The sequence below is a fragment of the Polypterus senegalus genome, chromosome 2 (genome assembly GCF_016835505.1).
Source record: "Polypterus senegalus isolate Bchr_013 chromosome 2, ASM1683550v1, whole genome shotgun sequence".
NCBI classification, from domain to species: Eukaryota; Metazoa; Chordata; class Cladistia; order Polypteriformes; family Polypteridae; genus Polypterus; species Polypterus senegalus.
The window spans coordinates 133,200,878-133,217,009 of NC_053155.1; the positions used below are offsets into that span (position 1 = coordinate 133,200,878).

Consider the following 16,132-nt stretch of genomic DNA (forward strand, 5'->3'; position numbering starts at 1 on the left):
TATATATATATATATATATATATATATATATATATATATCTATATATATATATATATATATATATATATATATATATATATCTATATATCTATATATATATATATATATATTTATATATTGCTTGGAATACGACTCGTGTGCTAGAACAACACGTGTGATATACCGGGCGCGCGCCTTCAAAAAAAAAAAAAAGTTTTAACCTGTATAGTAATCCTCACTATATCGCTTCGACTTTCGCAGCTTCACTCTATCGTGGATTTTATATGAAAGCATAACTAAATATATAACTCGGATTTCTCGCTGGTTCGCGGGTTCTGTGGACAATTTGTCTTTTTACTTCCTGTACATGCTTCCTCAGTTGGTTTGCCCAGTTGATTTCATACAAGGGACGCTATTGGCGGATGACTCAGAAGCTAACCAATCAGAGCATGCAGTTAAGTTCCTGCATGCTGAATGCAGTGTTAACCAAGAAGTCTCGTCTCGCTCATTCAGCATCAACGTGTTTCGCTGTGTAAAGAGTTAACTTTTGTGCTCTTTTGTGTTTATCTTTGTGCATAGTCAAGCCCTTCATTATGGCTCCAAAACGATCTGCTACTGTTTCAGGGGCCGTGCCCAAGTCCAAACGGAAGATGTTAATGAGTGCCGAAAAGGTAAACGTTTTGGATTTGTTGAAGGCTACGATTCATTTTATTTAAAAAGTAGGAAAGGAATATAAGATCTATGGCTGCAGTGTCCTTTTAACCAGGGTGCAAAATGAGTTGTAAGTGGATGTAATAAGGCAGTAGTCTAGATGGAATCTGCTTTAGGGATTTGGATTGAAGACTGCCAAAAGAAGAACAGCAGTGCTTCACATTTGCCTGAAGAGGCTCCTTTGGAAGAGCTGTAACGCGCTCCTTTGTTGTGCTGTAACGCGCTCCTTTGTTGTGCAGTAAAATTAAACTCATTGTTATCGAACAAGTCATTTTCATTTATTTCATCTAATTGCTTTTGTATTTATATATTTTAGTATTAAGCAGTGTTTAAATTATTTTATACAACCCCATCAATGTATAATATGCCAATAACATGAATTTTTTTTCATGGGAACGAATTAATCATTTTCCCATAAGTTCTGTTTGGTATAAGTCCAAGGATCTGGAACGGATTAAGGACGTATACTAAGGTACCACTGTACTATAACTATATATATATATATATATATATATATATATATATATATATATATATACACATACATACATACATACATACATACATATATATACATATATATATATATATACATATACATATATATATATATATATATATATATATATATATATATATATATATATATATATATATATATATATATATATATATATATATATATATATATATATATATATATATACACACACACACACACACACACATATATAATGTGTGTGTGTATATGTATATACATACAAACCGGATTCCAAAAAAGTTGGGACACTAAACAAATTCTGAATGCAATGATGTGGAAATGGCAAATGTCAATATTTTATTTGTAATAGAACGTAGATGACAGATCAAACGTTAATCCGAGTAAATGTATCATTTTAAAGGAAAAATATGTTGATTCAAAATTTCACAGTGTCAACAAATCCCAAAAAAGTTGGGACAAGTAGCAATAAGAGGCTGGAAAAAGTAAATTTGAGCATAACGAAGAGCTGGAAGACCAATTAACACTAATTAGGTCAATTGGCAACATGATTGGGTATAAAAGAGCTTCTCAGAGTGGCAGTGTCTCTCAGAAGCCAAGATGGGTAGAGGATCACCAATTCCCACAATGTTGCGCAGAAAGATAGTGGAGCAATATCAGAAAGGTGTTACCCAGCGAAAAATTGCAAAGACTTTGCATCTATCATCATCAACTGTGCATAACATCATCCGAAGATTCAGAGAATCTGGAACAATCTCTGTGCGTAAGGGTCAAGGCCGTAAAACCATACTGGATGCCCGTGATCTCCGGCCCTTAAACGAAACTGCACCACAAACAGGAATGCTACTGTAAAGGAAATCACAGAATGGGCTCAGGAATACTTCCAGAAACCATTGTCAGTGAACACAATCCACCGTGCCATCCGTTGCCAGCTGAAACTCTACAGTGCAAAGAAGAAGCCATTTCTAAGCAAGATCCACAAGCTCAGACGTTTCACTGGGCCAGGGATCATTTAAAATGGAGTGTGGCAAAATGGAAGACTGTTCTGTGGTCAGACGAGTCACGATTCAAGTTCTTTTTGGAAATCTGGGACGCCATGTCATCCGGACCAAAGAGGACAAGGACAACCCAAGTTGTTATCAATGCTCAGTTCAGAAGCCTGCATCTCTGATGGTATGGGGTTGCATGAGTGAGTGTGGCATGGGCAGCTTGCATGTCTGGAAAGGCACCATCAATGCAGAAAAATATATTCAGGTTCTAGAACATCATATGCTCCCATCCAGACGTCATCTCTTTCAGGGAAGACCCTGCATTTTCAACAAGATAATGCCAGACCACATTCTGCATCAATCACAACATCATGGCTGCGTAGGAGAAGGATCCGGGTACTGAAATGGCCAGTCTGCAGTCCAGATCTTTCACCTATAGAGAACATTTGGCATCATAAAGAGGAAGGTGCGACAAAGAAGGCCCAAGACGATTGAACAGTTAGAGGCCTGTATTAGACAAGAATGGGAGAGCATTCCTATTTCTAAACTTGAGAAACTGGTCTCCTCGGTCCCCAGACGCCTGTTGAGTGTTGTAAGAAGAAGGGGAGATGCCACACAGTGGTGAAAATGGCCTTGTCCCAACTTTTTGGGATTTGTTGACACCATGAAATTCTGAATCAACATATTTTTCCCTTAAAATGATACATTTTCTCAGTTTAAACTTTTGTTCCGTGATTTATGTTCTATTCTGAATAAAATATTAGAAGTTGGCACCTCCACATCATTGCATTCACATTTTATTCACGATTTGGATAGTGTCCCAACTTTTTTGGAATCCGGTTTGTACATATATACACACATACATACACCCTCTTTGGGGTGCGAGCAACTGTTGCTGGGGGTGCCAGAATCCATCAAGGAAGAAAAATGAAAAGCAGTATTTGTACAAAATCTTAATTTATTTATCCATTCCTAAATAATTAAATGGGCAGGCTATTTGTATCAGTGCAATACGCTGTTTGTTAAAACGGATGACTCCGCCTTACGCAAGTCTGCGTGGATATTATGAACTATCGATTCTGTTCAAGTTCTATTTAAATTTTAAATAGAAGGAATTTTTATTTAGTCGACAGAATATTATTCGAATAAATCAACTCAAACCTTAAATAACTTATAATATTTTGCTCTCCATAAAAATATATCCTGTCTAAATTATACAAGTTAAAAATAAAGTAAACGTCAAAAGAACAAACATTAAAATTTCTTTACTCTTATGTAATTTTATATAAAAAATAAACTTAAATTTTAAATATCCCAAAAGATTTTGCTCTCCATAAAAATATATCCTGTCAAAATTATACAAATTCAAATATGAACATGGTGCATAACAAAACCTGGAAATATAAATAAAATTTGTTCTTTTCAGCAATAACAAATCAAATCATTCAGTTGTCTTTGCTCTTATGTCATTTTATCAGAGCTGGACGCCTGGCATCTTTTTTTGGCAACAAGTTCGTTTATGTTTGGTGTGAGGTTCTGTGTTGTGGAGATTCTCAGGATGGACTGCAGGTGCTCATCAGTGAGGCAACTCCTGTGTGCTGTTTTGTTAGTCTTCATGACTGAGAAGAGCTTCTCACACAGATATGTGGTACCAAACATGCACAAGGTTCGAGCCGCATGTAGACGGAGCTGGAGCATTTGTGCGGGAATGGAGTGAATAAACTGTGCGGGCCGTGCAGTATCGTACTTTGCCTTCAGTGTGCCATTACACTGCAGCTCAATCACCTCCATCTGAATCTGCACAGGTGCAGTTTCCACATCGACGGCAAATGGGTTGCGAAACAACTCAAAATTCTTTTTGTTCTTCAAAGTCACCAAAGCGCGCGAACTCAGTGCGCAGTGCTCAGTTTATCAGCAAAGTGCGATTTGGGAACACCGTAGTGCCGACTTGGTTCAACATTACTTGGCAACAGGGAAAGTGGGGCAAGTTGCACTGGTGCATTTGTGTCTCCCATAAAAGTAGCTTCACTTGAAATCACATTTTGGGTAAAAACGCCTGCTGAAGTGTCAGATTCTTCTTTAACTCTTCTGCTTTCTGTATCTTGTGCATTGCATTCAGGTCTTTCAGGTTATCTTGATGTTTTGTCTCATAGTGCCGTCTTAGATTAAATTCTGTAATTACAGCCACATTAGCTCCACAAATGAGACACACGGGTTTACCGGCAATGTCAGTAAACATATACTCAGCCTCCCATCGGTTTTTAAAGGCTCTATGTTCAGAATCACCTTTTCTCTTTGGCATCGTGTGGGCTAGCTTCGCAATAACTTGCAGCATCATAAGCTAGACTTGATTAACGCGGTAAGTGTTCGGCAAGGCAGCTGAAGCGCTGCATTATGGGATCTGTAGTTTGTGTTACCAGCATTTCATATCCCCGGACCACTAATAACAATAATATAGTATATAAAATGATCTCGGGCGGATATAATTACGCCGGGCGGATGTGGCCCGTGGGCCTTGAGTTTGACACATATGGACTAAATAGAACTTGAAAAGAAATATTTTTTCAATGTGATCGCAATTCAGATCGAGTTGACGCACTACAGTACATCGAGCCCGCGTGCTATTGTGGTTTTGCCTGTGTGCCTCAATAAGTTACCCTCCCCTCGCTCTTACTTTTTTACCGTTCATCTAATGAATACACTGAGTATGGCTTTACCAAAACAATCATTGATCGCGAATAAAGTATCCATTATTCATAAAGCTTCAATTGGTGATCTGTCTTTCTGCGTTAACCGCATATTTTTTCATATGTCTCAAACCAAGGAGATGCGAGGCTAAAATGAATCGAGAAGCGCGCGTACATACTTAGTGCATCCCCTCTCGGAATCGAACCTCGGACGTCGGCGCTAGAGGCGAAGCTCTACTATTGCGCCACGGCGTGTGGTTTGTCTATTTGAGCGTAGCAGTGTAATTCAGTTTTTGTTCAGCACTCTTTGGAGCTTTTTGTCTGCGCACTGTGTCCGTTCACATGAGCCGCTAAATATGGTTTTATATGTCACTCGCTCGATTCTAATTGTTTCGCTGCCTTCTTAATTATATAATGCATGTTTTCTTCACCGCTTTTTGTAGCTCTTCCTGGTTTTCTACGTTTTCTGCCTACACGGGAAGTTGGAGAATTAGTGATGAGTCAGTCAGTCAGTCAGTTAGAGCTTTGCCTTTTATTAGTATAGATATATACATATATATTATATATATACATATACTGTATATATATATATATATATATATATATATATATATATATACATATACATATATATATATATATACTGTATATATATAAACTGCTCAAAAAAATTAAAGGAACACTTTGAAAACACATCAGATCTTAATGGGAAAAAGAAATCCTCCTGGATATCTATACTGATATAGACTGGGTAATGTGTTAGGAATGAAAGGATGCCACATCGTTTGATGGAAATGAAAATTATCAACCTACAGAGCCCTGAATTCAAAGACGCCCCAAAAATCAGAGTGAAAAATTATGTGGCAGGCTAGTCCATTTTGCCAAAATTTAATTGCAGCAACTCAAAATTATGCGCAGCACTTTGTATGGCCACTGTGTTCTTGTATACATGCCTGACAACATTAGTGCATGCTTCTAATGAGATGACAGATGGTGTTGTGGGGGATCTCCTCCCAGATCTGGACCAGGGCATCACTGAGCTCCTGGACAGTCTGAGGTGCAACCTGGTGGCATTGGATGGACCAAAACATAATGTCCCAGAGGTGTTCTATTGGATTTAGGTCAGGAAAGTGTGGTGGCCAGTCAATGGTATCAATTCCTTCATCCTCCAGGAACTGCCTGCATACTCTCACCACATGAGGCCAGGAATTGTCGTGCACCAGGAGCCACTGTACCAGCATAGGGTCTGACAATGGGTCCAAGGATTTCATCCTGATACCTAATGGCAGCCAAGGTGCCTTTGTCAAGCCTGTAGCGGTCTGTGTGACCCTCCATGGATATGCCTCCCCAGACAATCATTAACCCACCACCAAACTGCTCATGCTGAATGATGTTACAGGCAGCATAATATTCTCCATGGCTTCTCCAGACCCTTTCACTTCTGTCACGTGCTTAGGGTGAACCTGCTCTCATCTATAAAATGCACAGGGCACCAGTGGTGCATCTGCCAATTCTGGTATTCTATGGCGAATGCCAATTGAGCTGCATGCTGCTGGACAGTGAGCTCGGGGCCCATTAGAGGACATGGGGCCCTTGGGTCACCCTCATGAAGTCTTTCTGGTTGTTTGGTCAGAGACATTCACACCAGTGGCCTGCTGGAGGTCATTTTGTAGGGCTCTGGCAGTGCTCATCCTGTTCCTCCTTGCCCAAAGGAGCAGATACTGGTCCTGCTGATGGGTTATGGACTTCTATGGCCCTCTCCAGCTCTCCTAGAGTAACTGCTTGTCTCCTAGAATCTCCTCCATGCCCTTGAGACTGTGCAGGGAGACACAGCAAACCTTCTGGCAATGACACGTATTGATGTGCCATCCTGGAGAAGTTGGACTACCTGTGCAACCTCTGTAGGGTCCAGGTATAAGCCTCATGCTACCAGTAGTGACAGTGACTGTAGCCAAATGCAAAACTAGTGAAGAAACAGTCAGAAAAGATGAGGAGGGAAAAATGTCAGTGGCCTCCACCTGTTAAACCATTCCTGTTTTGGGGTCATCTCATTGTTGCCCCTCTAGTCATCTGTTGTTAATTTCATTAACACCACAGCAGCTGAAACTGATTAACAACCCCCTCTGCTACTTAACTGACCAGATTAATATCCCATAAGTTTCATTGACTTTATGCTATACTCTGATTAAAAAGTGTTCCTTTAATTCTTTTGAGCAGTATGTGTGTGTGTGTGTATATATATATATATATATATATACATATATATATATATATATATCATATATATATATATATATATATATATATATATATATATATATATATATATATATATATATATATATATATATATATATATATATATATATATATATATATATATATATATATATATATATACACATATGTTGTGGGTAAATGCATAAATCTAAACATAACCTCATGTGCTGTAAGGATGTTCAAGGTTTGGTGCAAAATTTGAGAAATGGTTGGTTGTGACATGCACAAATCATCTCTACTGCAAAACTGCATTTTCATTGTGGCCAAAAATGTAATGTTACTAACACTTTAATTTCAGCTGACAGCGCATGGGTTCTTCAAGCTGATGGGCCGATAACATAACATACAAGATTTGTTATAAATAGTAATCCATCTCTTTCAAACCCATGTATCTTAACAAGTTCATTGCCGTCCAGCTTTACCAAAATATTCAGTCTTTCCTGGTATATGCGTGCCAATCTCTGCCTGAACACCCTCTTATGGCAGCTCCTAGCATGTCAAGACAACTCACAAGCTCTGCTAAATCCAGATGAAGTTAGGAGTTGTTTATTAAATTAGGAAAATTGATAAAATGCTTTTCCTTCCTACACCTAAAGGCTAGAACCAAACAGTACGACCAGATTTGTGTCATTCTGAGATTTCTAAGCCAGCTGGGACTATTACCTTACTCTGCGATGCTTGATAAAAACAGGCGCTGGGTTCTACAGTCTTTCTGATAATATACAGCATATAAATATTGAACAGGATGCCACCCATATAAAAGTCGGTGGTTACAAAGGTAATATTGACTAAGTGTTTAAATTATTGGCTCTCAGACTACTAAAGTGTTCTGAGTTGCACAACTACTGGGAAAAGAAAAGAAAGCCAGTCATCCAAAGTTTTAAATCTTCTACAGCTTTACAATTAGCAGTATTGTATTCACCAAAGGTTCTTAGTTGAATATAATTTTCATTCTACAACTTACAAACTGAAGAAAGTGTTTCTTACAAATAAGTCAATATACACTATATTCCTCAACTAGGCTGGATAAATTACAACTACAATATGTACACAAATAGAATGCTTAAATACACTTTAGCAAAATCTTACATGTTTACTTACATTATTAGCAAAAATTCGAAGATCTAGGGCAACAGCATGCATTATTGGCAAGGCCCTGAAATGAAAGATATATAAAGAGTAATTTGAGGAAATAAAAGCCATGTAAAAACACCCAAAAAAAAAAAAACCGAAACCGACAAAACTATTTGGATTTTCCTTATTTCAATTAACATAGTAACTTTACTTTTGTACTGCTTGTGCAAGGATGACAACAGTTTTGAGAGAGTCAATAGAATCATAAGATATCACAGACTGCCAGAATTCAAAGAGAGGTTGTAACAAATCTCAGGACATGCAGCCAGAATCGTAGTCAAGGAACAGAGCAGTAAGACATAAGCTAAAAAGGTGCACGCATAACCAGAGCCAATAAAGACATAAATCGTAATAAGTAGTGAGAAAAATTTTCATAAACAGTCATTTCAAAACAAACAGTAAAAAATGACACAAAGTTTTTTTCTTTTTTGAATCCAATTTTGGACTACTACAAAAGGGGTATGCTGGTTTTTAAGATGTCGCACTACTGATGTGATGATGCACAACATCTTGGAACCTTATCCTAGGAATGGAGTGTTGCATCTTAGCAAACAGTCTCCAGAATGTCAACATCCATAAGGAAAATGAAATAGCACTACAGGAGAACATAAATCATATTTAATTATGTCAAAAACACAAGGAAACTAAATTCCTTGGCTTCAAAAACCCCGATAACAATACTCAAATAAATTTTTAAAGGCCAAGGAACAATTGGAAAACTATTAAAAATATATGCAAGATCTTGATTTTTGACCTAACATATTTTAAAATAATAAAACAAATGACAATAGCTTTTTGAAGCACGTCTGAGGTTATTATCTTGCCACTGAACTAATGATCCGTGACTAAGACATAAGTTATGAGACACTGGGCTCCAAAATGCCCTGACAGTCTAGTGATTTCATTATGCCCTGCACAGATACAAGGCACTCCATGCCACAGGCAGCACAGCAACTCAAAAACATCAATGAATCTCCTCCATTTTTCACAGTAGGGATGGTGTTATTCTCTTTGAAAGCTTTGTTTTATGTGAAGATAGACTTCTCTTTTTTCAGTTGTCTAACTGACATTCTCCCAGAAGGACTGTGGCTTGTTAATATATATTTTGGCAACAGGCATCACAGGAACATCAAGCTCTTTGGAGATCATCCTGCAGCCTTTATGTTGACCTTGCTCGGCTATTACCTTCTATCTTACCTCCTCAAACAACTCTTTGCTTTTCCTTGTTTTCCCCATTTAGTGAGACACATACAGGGACAGGGCCTTTTAAACAGTCTGAATGAGTGATTATAAGATTGAGGACACCGGTGATACTAATTAAAAGAAGACTGTGAGCTTGAAGTACCACTGGAATACAATTATTTCTTGCAACTTACAGAATGTTCTATTCATTTTCTCCATGCCTCCTTGGTATGTCTTTGTACAATAAGTAAAAATGTAGTTCTTTTAACAGGGTAGAATTTAATCTCCAGTGATCTGGAGTGTCCATTGTACACAGGTACAAGGTGTTTAAGACCCATGGCATTATAGTAATTCTTTGTGGGTGTGGATGCAAGAGAAAAACTAATCAAAAATAAACTCTGGTAAAAGAACTTAACCTTGACCAACTGCCAGGTAGGTTCAACCTGACCTTTAAAGGATACAACAGTTTCAGCTTCCACCATATACAACTCACTGTTGTTCTGGGGTTACTTTCCTTCACCTAGAACTAGGGATGGGGGTGTCTGGAGTTTGTGCATTGTATCACGAAATCCGGAGATTATGGAGTACAATACTGAACCCAGTGTCAGAAAGCTAGATCTTCATTATAGATCATGGGTCATCAAGTTGGACAATGACCCAAAAACACTTTAAAATTCACTCAGAAACAGTGAAAGTAAAGATGTAATTCTGGACTGTTCTGAGATTTAAATCCTATTGATCACTTTTGGAGAAATCTGAAAACTGCAGTTAGTACAAGAAATCCTTCAAATCTGGCAGACTACGAGAAGTCTGCGAAAGAAGAGTAGTCCAAATTGTCAGTAGAGAGATGTAGAAGGCTAATTCCTAACTATAGTAAGTGCTAGACTTTGTTTTTACTGAAGGATGAAGTACAAAATATTAGGTGTAATATATCAATTTTGTCAATTTTTTCAGCACAATGTGCTGGGGAAGGGGGTGTTGTGCGTGTAATGCAGATATGCCACTGGTGCACTGCATCTTAAAAGAACTGCATTTTTCTGTGTTAATTGTTTTCAACTGGAGAAAAATTTTAACATGTTAAAAAATAAATGAAAAAAAAAAAAATCTCTGCAACAGACTAAACTTTATGAATCTTTCATTTTTAATAATGGAAATTGTTTCCCGCCTTGCACTCAGTGCTGCCAGGATTGTCTTAGTGCACTCTTTCAGTTTGAAATGGATTAAGCTGGATTTAAGGGAGACTTGCTGTACTGATGAAAAAGTGCATAACCAAGTCCTAAAATAGGCAGTGACTCTCTGATTTGTACATAACATAGGAGAGTTAACAACATGGTAATTTTACAACTTATGCATTGACTGAGCAAGACTGGAAAACCATTATGCACATAGTGCTTAAAGAGTAGGACACTTGACTCATCTTTAAATGCTACCCAAGCCCAGGGTAAAGGCAGCTTATCAAGTGCAATGAACAAGGGACACAAGTTGTAGCTTACAGTACTTCAGACCTAGGGGACAGGCCCTGCCTCGAACTATAATTTAAGAAGGCTACTTACAAAAAAAAAAATTTTTTTTAAATTGGTTACTGTAGAGATGAAACTTTAGCTGCCAATCTGTGGTCAGGTATTTTAGCAGAAATGATGAAGCAGGTTACCTTCTTACCTACTTGAATACCTGCTACAGTTTTTTTTGTCAATCACAGCTGGATTGATTGGATGATGGTTACTTATGAAATTTTCAAAACACCCTGTGTCTCTGAGTAAAAATAACAGATCATGTTTCAAATTGCTTATGAATAGTGTTTCTCAGAAGAACAGGCACCAAGATATGCATACTGTGTCCCCATGTTTTGCTATCTTTTTGTATTTAAGCCTTATTTTGTAAAATGTTTGCTATAATTCTAATTATACCTGGCTAAATGAGGAACATAAATATTACAAAGAAAAAGATTACAAGGTGATTTTTTTTTTTTTTTTGAAGAGAATGAGGGATTATGAAGAACTGCTGTCAATTTCACAAAAATGGCATTCACTTAAAAAAGTAGACAGTAGCAAAACTGGTTGTTTTGTACATGAGAGAACATTGCTATTTGCTTTTTCTGTTATTACAGTACAAGGGCTTTGAAACTCCGATCATAATTTTTTCTTGTGTAACCTGCATGTTCATCTATTCCTAGTGCTCCAATAATAATAATTATAAAGAATGATAACAGTAGGAAACAATATGTACAAAACATTCAGCTTCTTCCTCTTCAACATAATATTTAAATCTATATGTATGTTATAGTTAACTTCTTGTCTATCTACTCTTAGAAGTACATCAAAGACTGGTTCTACAGTACATTGAAGTGTGACCTTGTTTTTATAACTGAAGCAAACTTAAAAACATCCATATTTAAAATAACTTACCAATTTTCCTCTTTGTGTGCTTGAAAAGCTTTTAGAAATGATGTTTCAAGTGTTAAGGAGGTATCAATGTTTTAAACAATACAACACAATTCACAGGTATTCATAACCATTCTGCATATTTTAAAAGCATATCAATGTCATGCATAATAGATTTGTGTTAAAAATTTCAAAAGTAGTTTAAATATAAGAGGTATAAAACTAACAATACTTTATATCTCACTAAGATTACATAAATGTATTAATCAAATCTATAAGATAGTTTAAACTATACTTTACAAATGCATGAACATGTATTTGCATGCATTTGATAATGCGATTTACAGGCTATCAAGATACAAAACAGCAATTATTTATACGGTGTCTTTATAGGCATCGTGTTCAAAAATCAGTTGACAATAATATACTGAACTGTGAATTAATTACTATTTGTGCAAAGAGAAAATGAACAGAGAGCAGCATGATAATTTAATGTGTGATTAACTTACGGCATTAATCAATGGAAAAATTATTCTTTCAAAATAGATTACTTTTTTAATAGACAGGCTACAAACAGAGACACAATTACATCATCAAGCCCACAATGCAAATATATACCTTCTCCATATACATATGACTGAACTACATAAATTTAAAAAGAAAGGGTTCATGGAAACAAGTGACAGCAAGTCTGTTTTTGCTGACAAATGTACAGATATAATTTTTTATAAACAAACATCAGGAATCCTTGAACATCTTGAATTTTTATTTGCTTTGCTAGTGTATCTAGATAAACATTACCTAGTAAAGGAGAGGCACATGAAGCTACATTTAGCTAATAACTGCAGGACCAGAAACAGTTCATCAGTGCATCTGGCCTTCCTTTATATAAGAAGTCAAGATGATTTTAACTCATTAAAATATGATGGATCTGAGTCTCTCTGTGTCTTTGAAATGACCTGTCACTGTTACTTTATATAGGACAGTATATCCACCCTCACTGGGCACTGCTTCATTCCAATTATTACCAACATCACAAAATAAATGCAACCAAGGAGCTTGTTAGTAAAAATAAACTGAAGACTCTAAGACTGATGATGTCAATGGGTTACAAACTTTATACAGTTATTTGCAGGCAAAGGAATTGCGACTAAATTGTATTTTTGATACTGCTTATAATTCGTACTAAAGAATTAAAAAGAAATATTCTGCTTTCTATCTCAAATTCAGCCTTAATTGCCAAATCCAAATAGATACTCTAAATGACATGTTTCAATCATAAAAGCAGCACATGTCTGTATTAACAGATGATGGACTAAAGAAGGAAAAATAAAACCCAAAACAATCACAAAATATTGGGAATAACTCATTAACATATGATGGATGAGTCTCTGTGTGTCTTTGGAATGACCTGTCACTGTCAATAAATTTTAAAATATGTTTAACAGTAAATAAACACATATTTGTGCCTTTTTTATACATTAAACATTGAAAATAAAATATACACCAACTTAAGGTTTTAAATTTTACTAATTTTTACAAAGGAAATATACTGCAAATAAAAATATCACATGCTTCTAAAAAATGAATATATGCTAACAAACAACATATCATAAAATGTGTGATCTCCTGCCTTAATGTCCAATAAATTCACATACCTCATAGCAGAACCATTTACTATAAAAAGGATATTGAACAACAACAGTTTGACACTTGTATGCCTCCACAAAGTCATGATTTGCCACTGCATACGTACACCTGCAAACACAATAAAAGGTTTACAACTTTTTTTTTTAAGCATTATTTCATAGATACTAAAAGCAGTCAATGAATCATGATTGTTGATCATTTAGATGCTTCGAAATTAAACAGGTGTATAAACTTTTCCATCTGTAATTTTTATGCATCAGTATTAAATATACTTGGTAATAAATAGGTCTCTAAAAACATACATACAATTAAACCAATGTAAAACAGAGAATAGTTTTTTTATTTTTTCTAATTAACCTGAGTTAAGTGTCTATCACTTCTTGATGTTTAGAAGGACACGCCATTTTATGCAGCCCTACCTGTCAACCACACCCTTCTCATTCTATGTCAGGTAGTAGAGTGCTTATTCTTTAGAAATCCAATAGCGACATCTGTTGGATCAGACTCCAAAAATAAAGATAAGCAAAAATCTACATATAGTAATTGAGCAGGATAGAGATTCACAAGGTTGATCGTGAGACTTTAAGAATCGATATCGAATCATTTAAACAAAAAATAATTAATTGGAAAATTGATATTTTTACCCAGGTCTATTATTTGCTGTGTTGTAAGTATCCACTAAGACTTAATGAGAAGATGATCAAATACACCATCACTTCTCACAATGTGCTAGATACCGCTAACTCATTAATGAGAATGCTAAGGCCGATTGCTGAAACAAGTTGCAAATATTTTTAAATATATTTGCTATAAAGCAAAGCAAGTTCTAGGTTACTAACAACAGCACTACCTGGCAAAGGCATTTATAGCATTACACATATACCAGCATTCACATACAAGGTAGTTCTTTGTAGCTCTGCTTGTCATAATAAATTAATTTCACAACATTAAAATACTGGAGCAGACTTTTCTATAGAAAAATTGTCAAGGTAAAGAAATGGTCCACACAACTGCTTGTATTAAGTATCACTACCACTTTTCTCTGGGACTTTTTAGGAAATATAAATGCAAACTCTTTCATGTAGTGTACAGACTATTTGGGTGGCTATTGGGTGAGCATTAGATTTGAGATAAAAGAATCCGGCATATGGCTAATTTTTGCACATTAAATACAGCAGACCCTTTTTAATGCACAAATTCTCAATGCAGTTGATTACTGTTGCTAAAACAAGAAAATCTCAACCCCTCAAATCCTAAGCAAAAAATGTAAATAAAACAAGCTTTTACAACTGAAGAGTGGTGTAAAACATGCAAAACATCTAGCAAACAAGGAACTAATCAAATCACCAACACCCTGAATCATGCCCTCTTGTTACTTTTGGTATGCAGCTTTTTTCTTTTGTTTACAGTGCAGCATTCTCTCTTTTAAACTGTTTGTTTTTAGAATATAATTAACTCATACACTTGTGATATTTAAGCAGCCCGGAGAAACAAATGCGGACATTTATTATGGTATAAAAATAGACAGAGGTGAGTGCAATATCTACAGATTAAGCATGTTGAATACCTGTAACTTTAAAGGATGAGTTTGGTATTTTTCAAGTCAAATTTATTTCTAAATAATCATGATATACCGTATATTAACTTTTAAATGAAAATGCATTCTAAAGTAAAATCACATTTTATAAATGTAAAAAATAACTACAATAGAGCTACTGGGTAGCGGGATCCCATTGTGAAACTTAAGAAACAAAGGTATTGATTTAAGGAAACATGCATTCCACGTTTCTGAGGCACAATCCTGACAAGAAAAGTAAATGGAAAAATGATACCTTTTATTACAGATTCTAGATACTATTTTCTCGTGGTAAATATATGTTTCTTGCTTGCTTCCCTGCTTATTATGGCAACCCCAAACACTCTCCCCAAAGGTTATTTTGCCTATTATCCAATTTTTGCTTCTGCAATTCTGTTTCGTCAGCGGTTATGTTACGACATTGCTTTAATAACAAACAGATTTGCACTCAAATCATGATTATTTTTTTCCTAAATGTTACCTACTTTTACCCAATTATCTTATGTGATGTTACTTTACAGAGACTATGGGGTGATGATAGTCACCTTTACTTGAAGTACAATAGTGAGCAACTCATGTAAGAGTTTCATTATACAGGCAGTCCCCTGGTTACGTACGAGATAGGGACTGTAGGTTTGTACTTAAGTTGAATTTGTATGCAAGTCAGAACAGGTACTTTATTTTAATAAACGCTATTTTTGACTGACTGTAACTAAGTGCTCTGCCAATGAATAATGGAGTTTCACCTCTCTCTGACCTTTTTATTATTTCTACTTTATTTTCAATGGTGATGGTTTTTCTCTTCTTTACTTTATCACCAGCACTTGCATCAGATTTGTGTTTCAGAGACGTTCAGAAGGGTGAAGACAAAAGGTTAAGATGAGCTACATAAGATGAGCAGTGATTTACAGCACTGTAAATGCTATCACAGTAGGAAGGCACCCGTCGTCAACACGTCTGATGTACTGACAAGAGACATCTTCCTGCTATCATGCAACAGTACAAGCTGGCTTGCTATTGAGAATGAATGGGAGTGGCGAGGAGCAGTTCACAACCTGCCCAA

At 36.0% G+C, this 16,132-nt stretch overlaps 1 protein-coding gene across 2 annotated transcripts in view; it reads right to left on the minus strand.

Annotated features, from left to right (window-relative positions):
- Positions 1-16,132, minus strand: part of pcid2 (PCI domain containing 2) — a 46,075-nt gene that overhangs the window by 13,670 nt on the left and 16,273 nt on the right. For both annotated transcript variants that reach the window (XM_039744644.1, XM_039744643.1), the window contains exons 5-7: positions 13,536-13,601; positions 11,868-11,909; positions 8,248-8,302 (exon numbers count right to left, since the gene is read on the minus strand). In XM_039744644.1, coding sequence (XP_039600578.1) covers positions 8,248-8,302; positions 11,868-11,909; positions 13,536-13,601 — 163 coding nt within the window. The remainder of the gene's footprint in view (positions 1-8,247; positions 8,303-11,867; positions 11,910-13,535; positions 13,602-16,132) is intronic.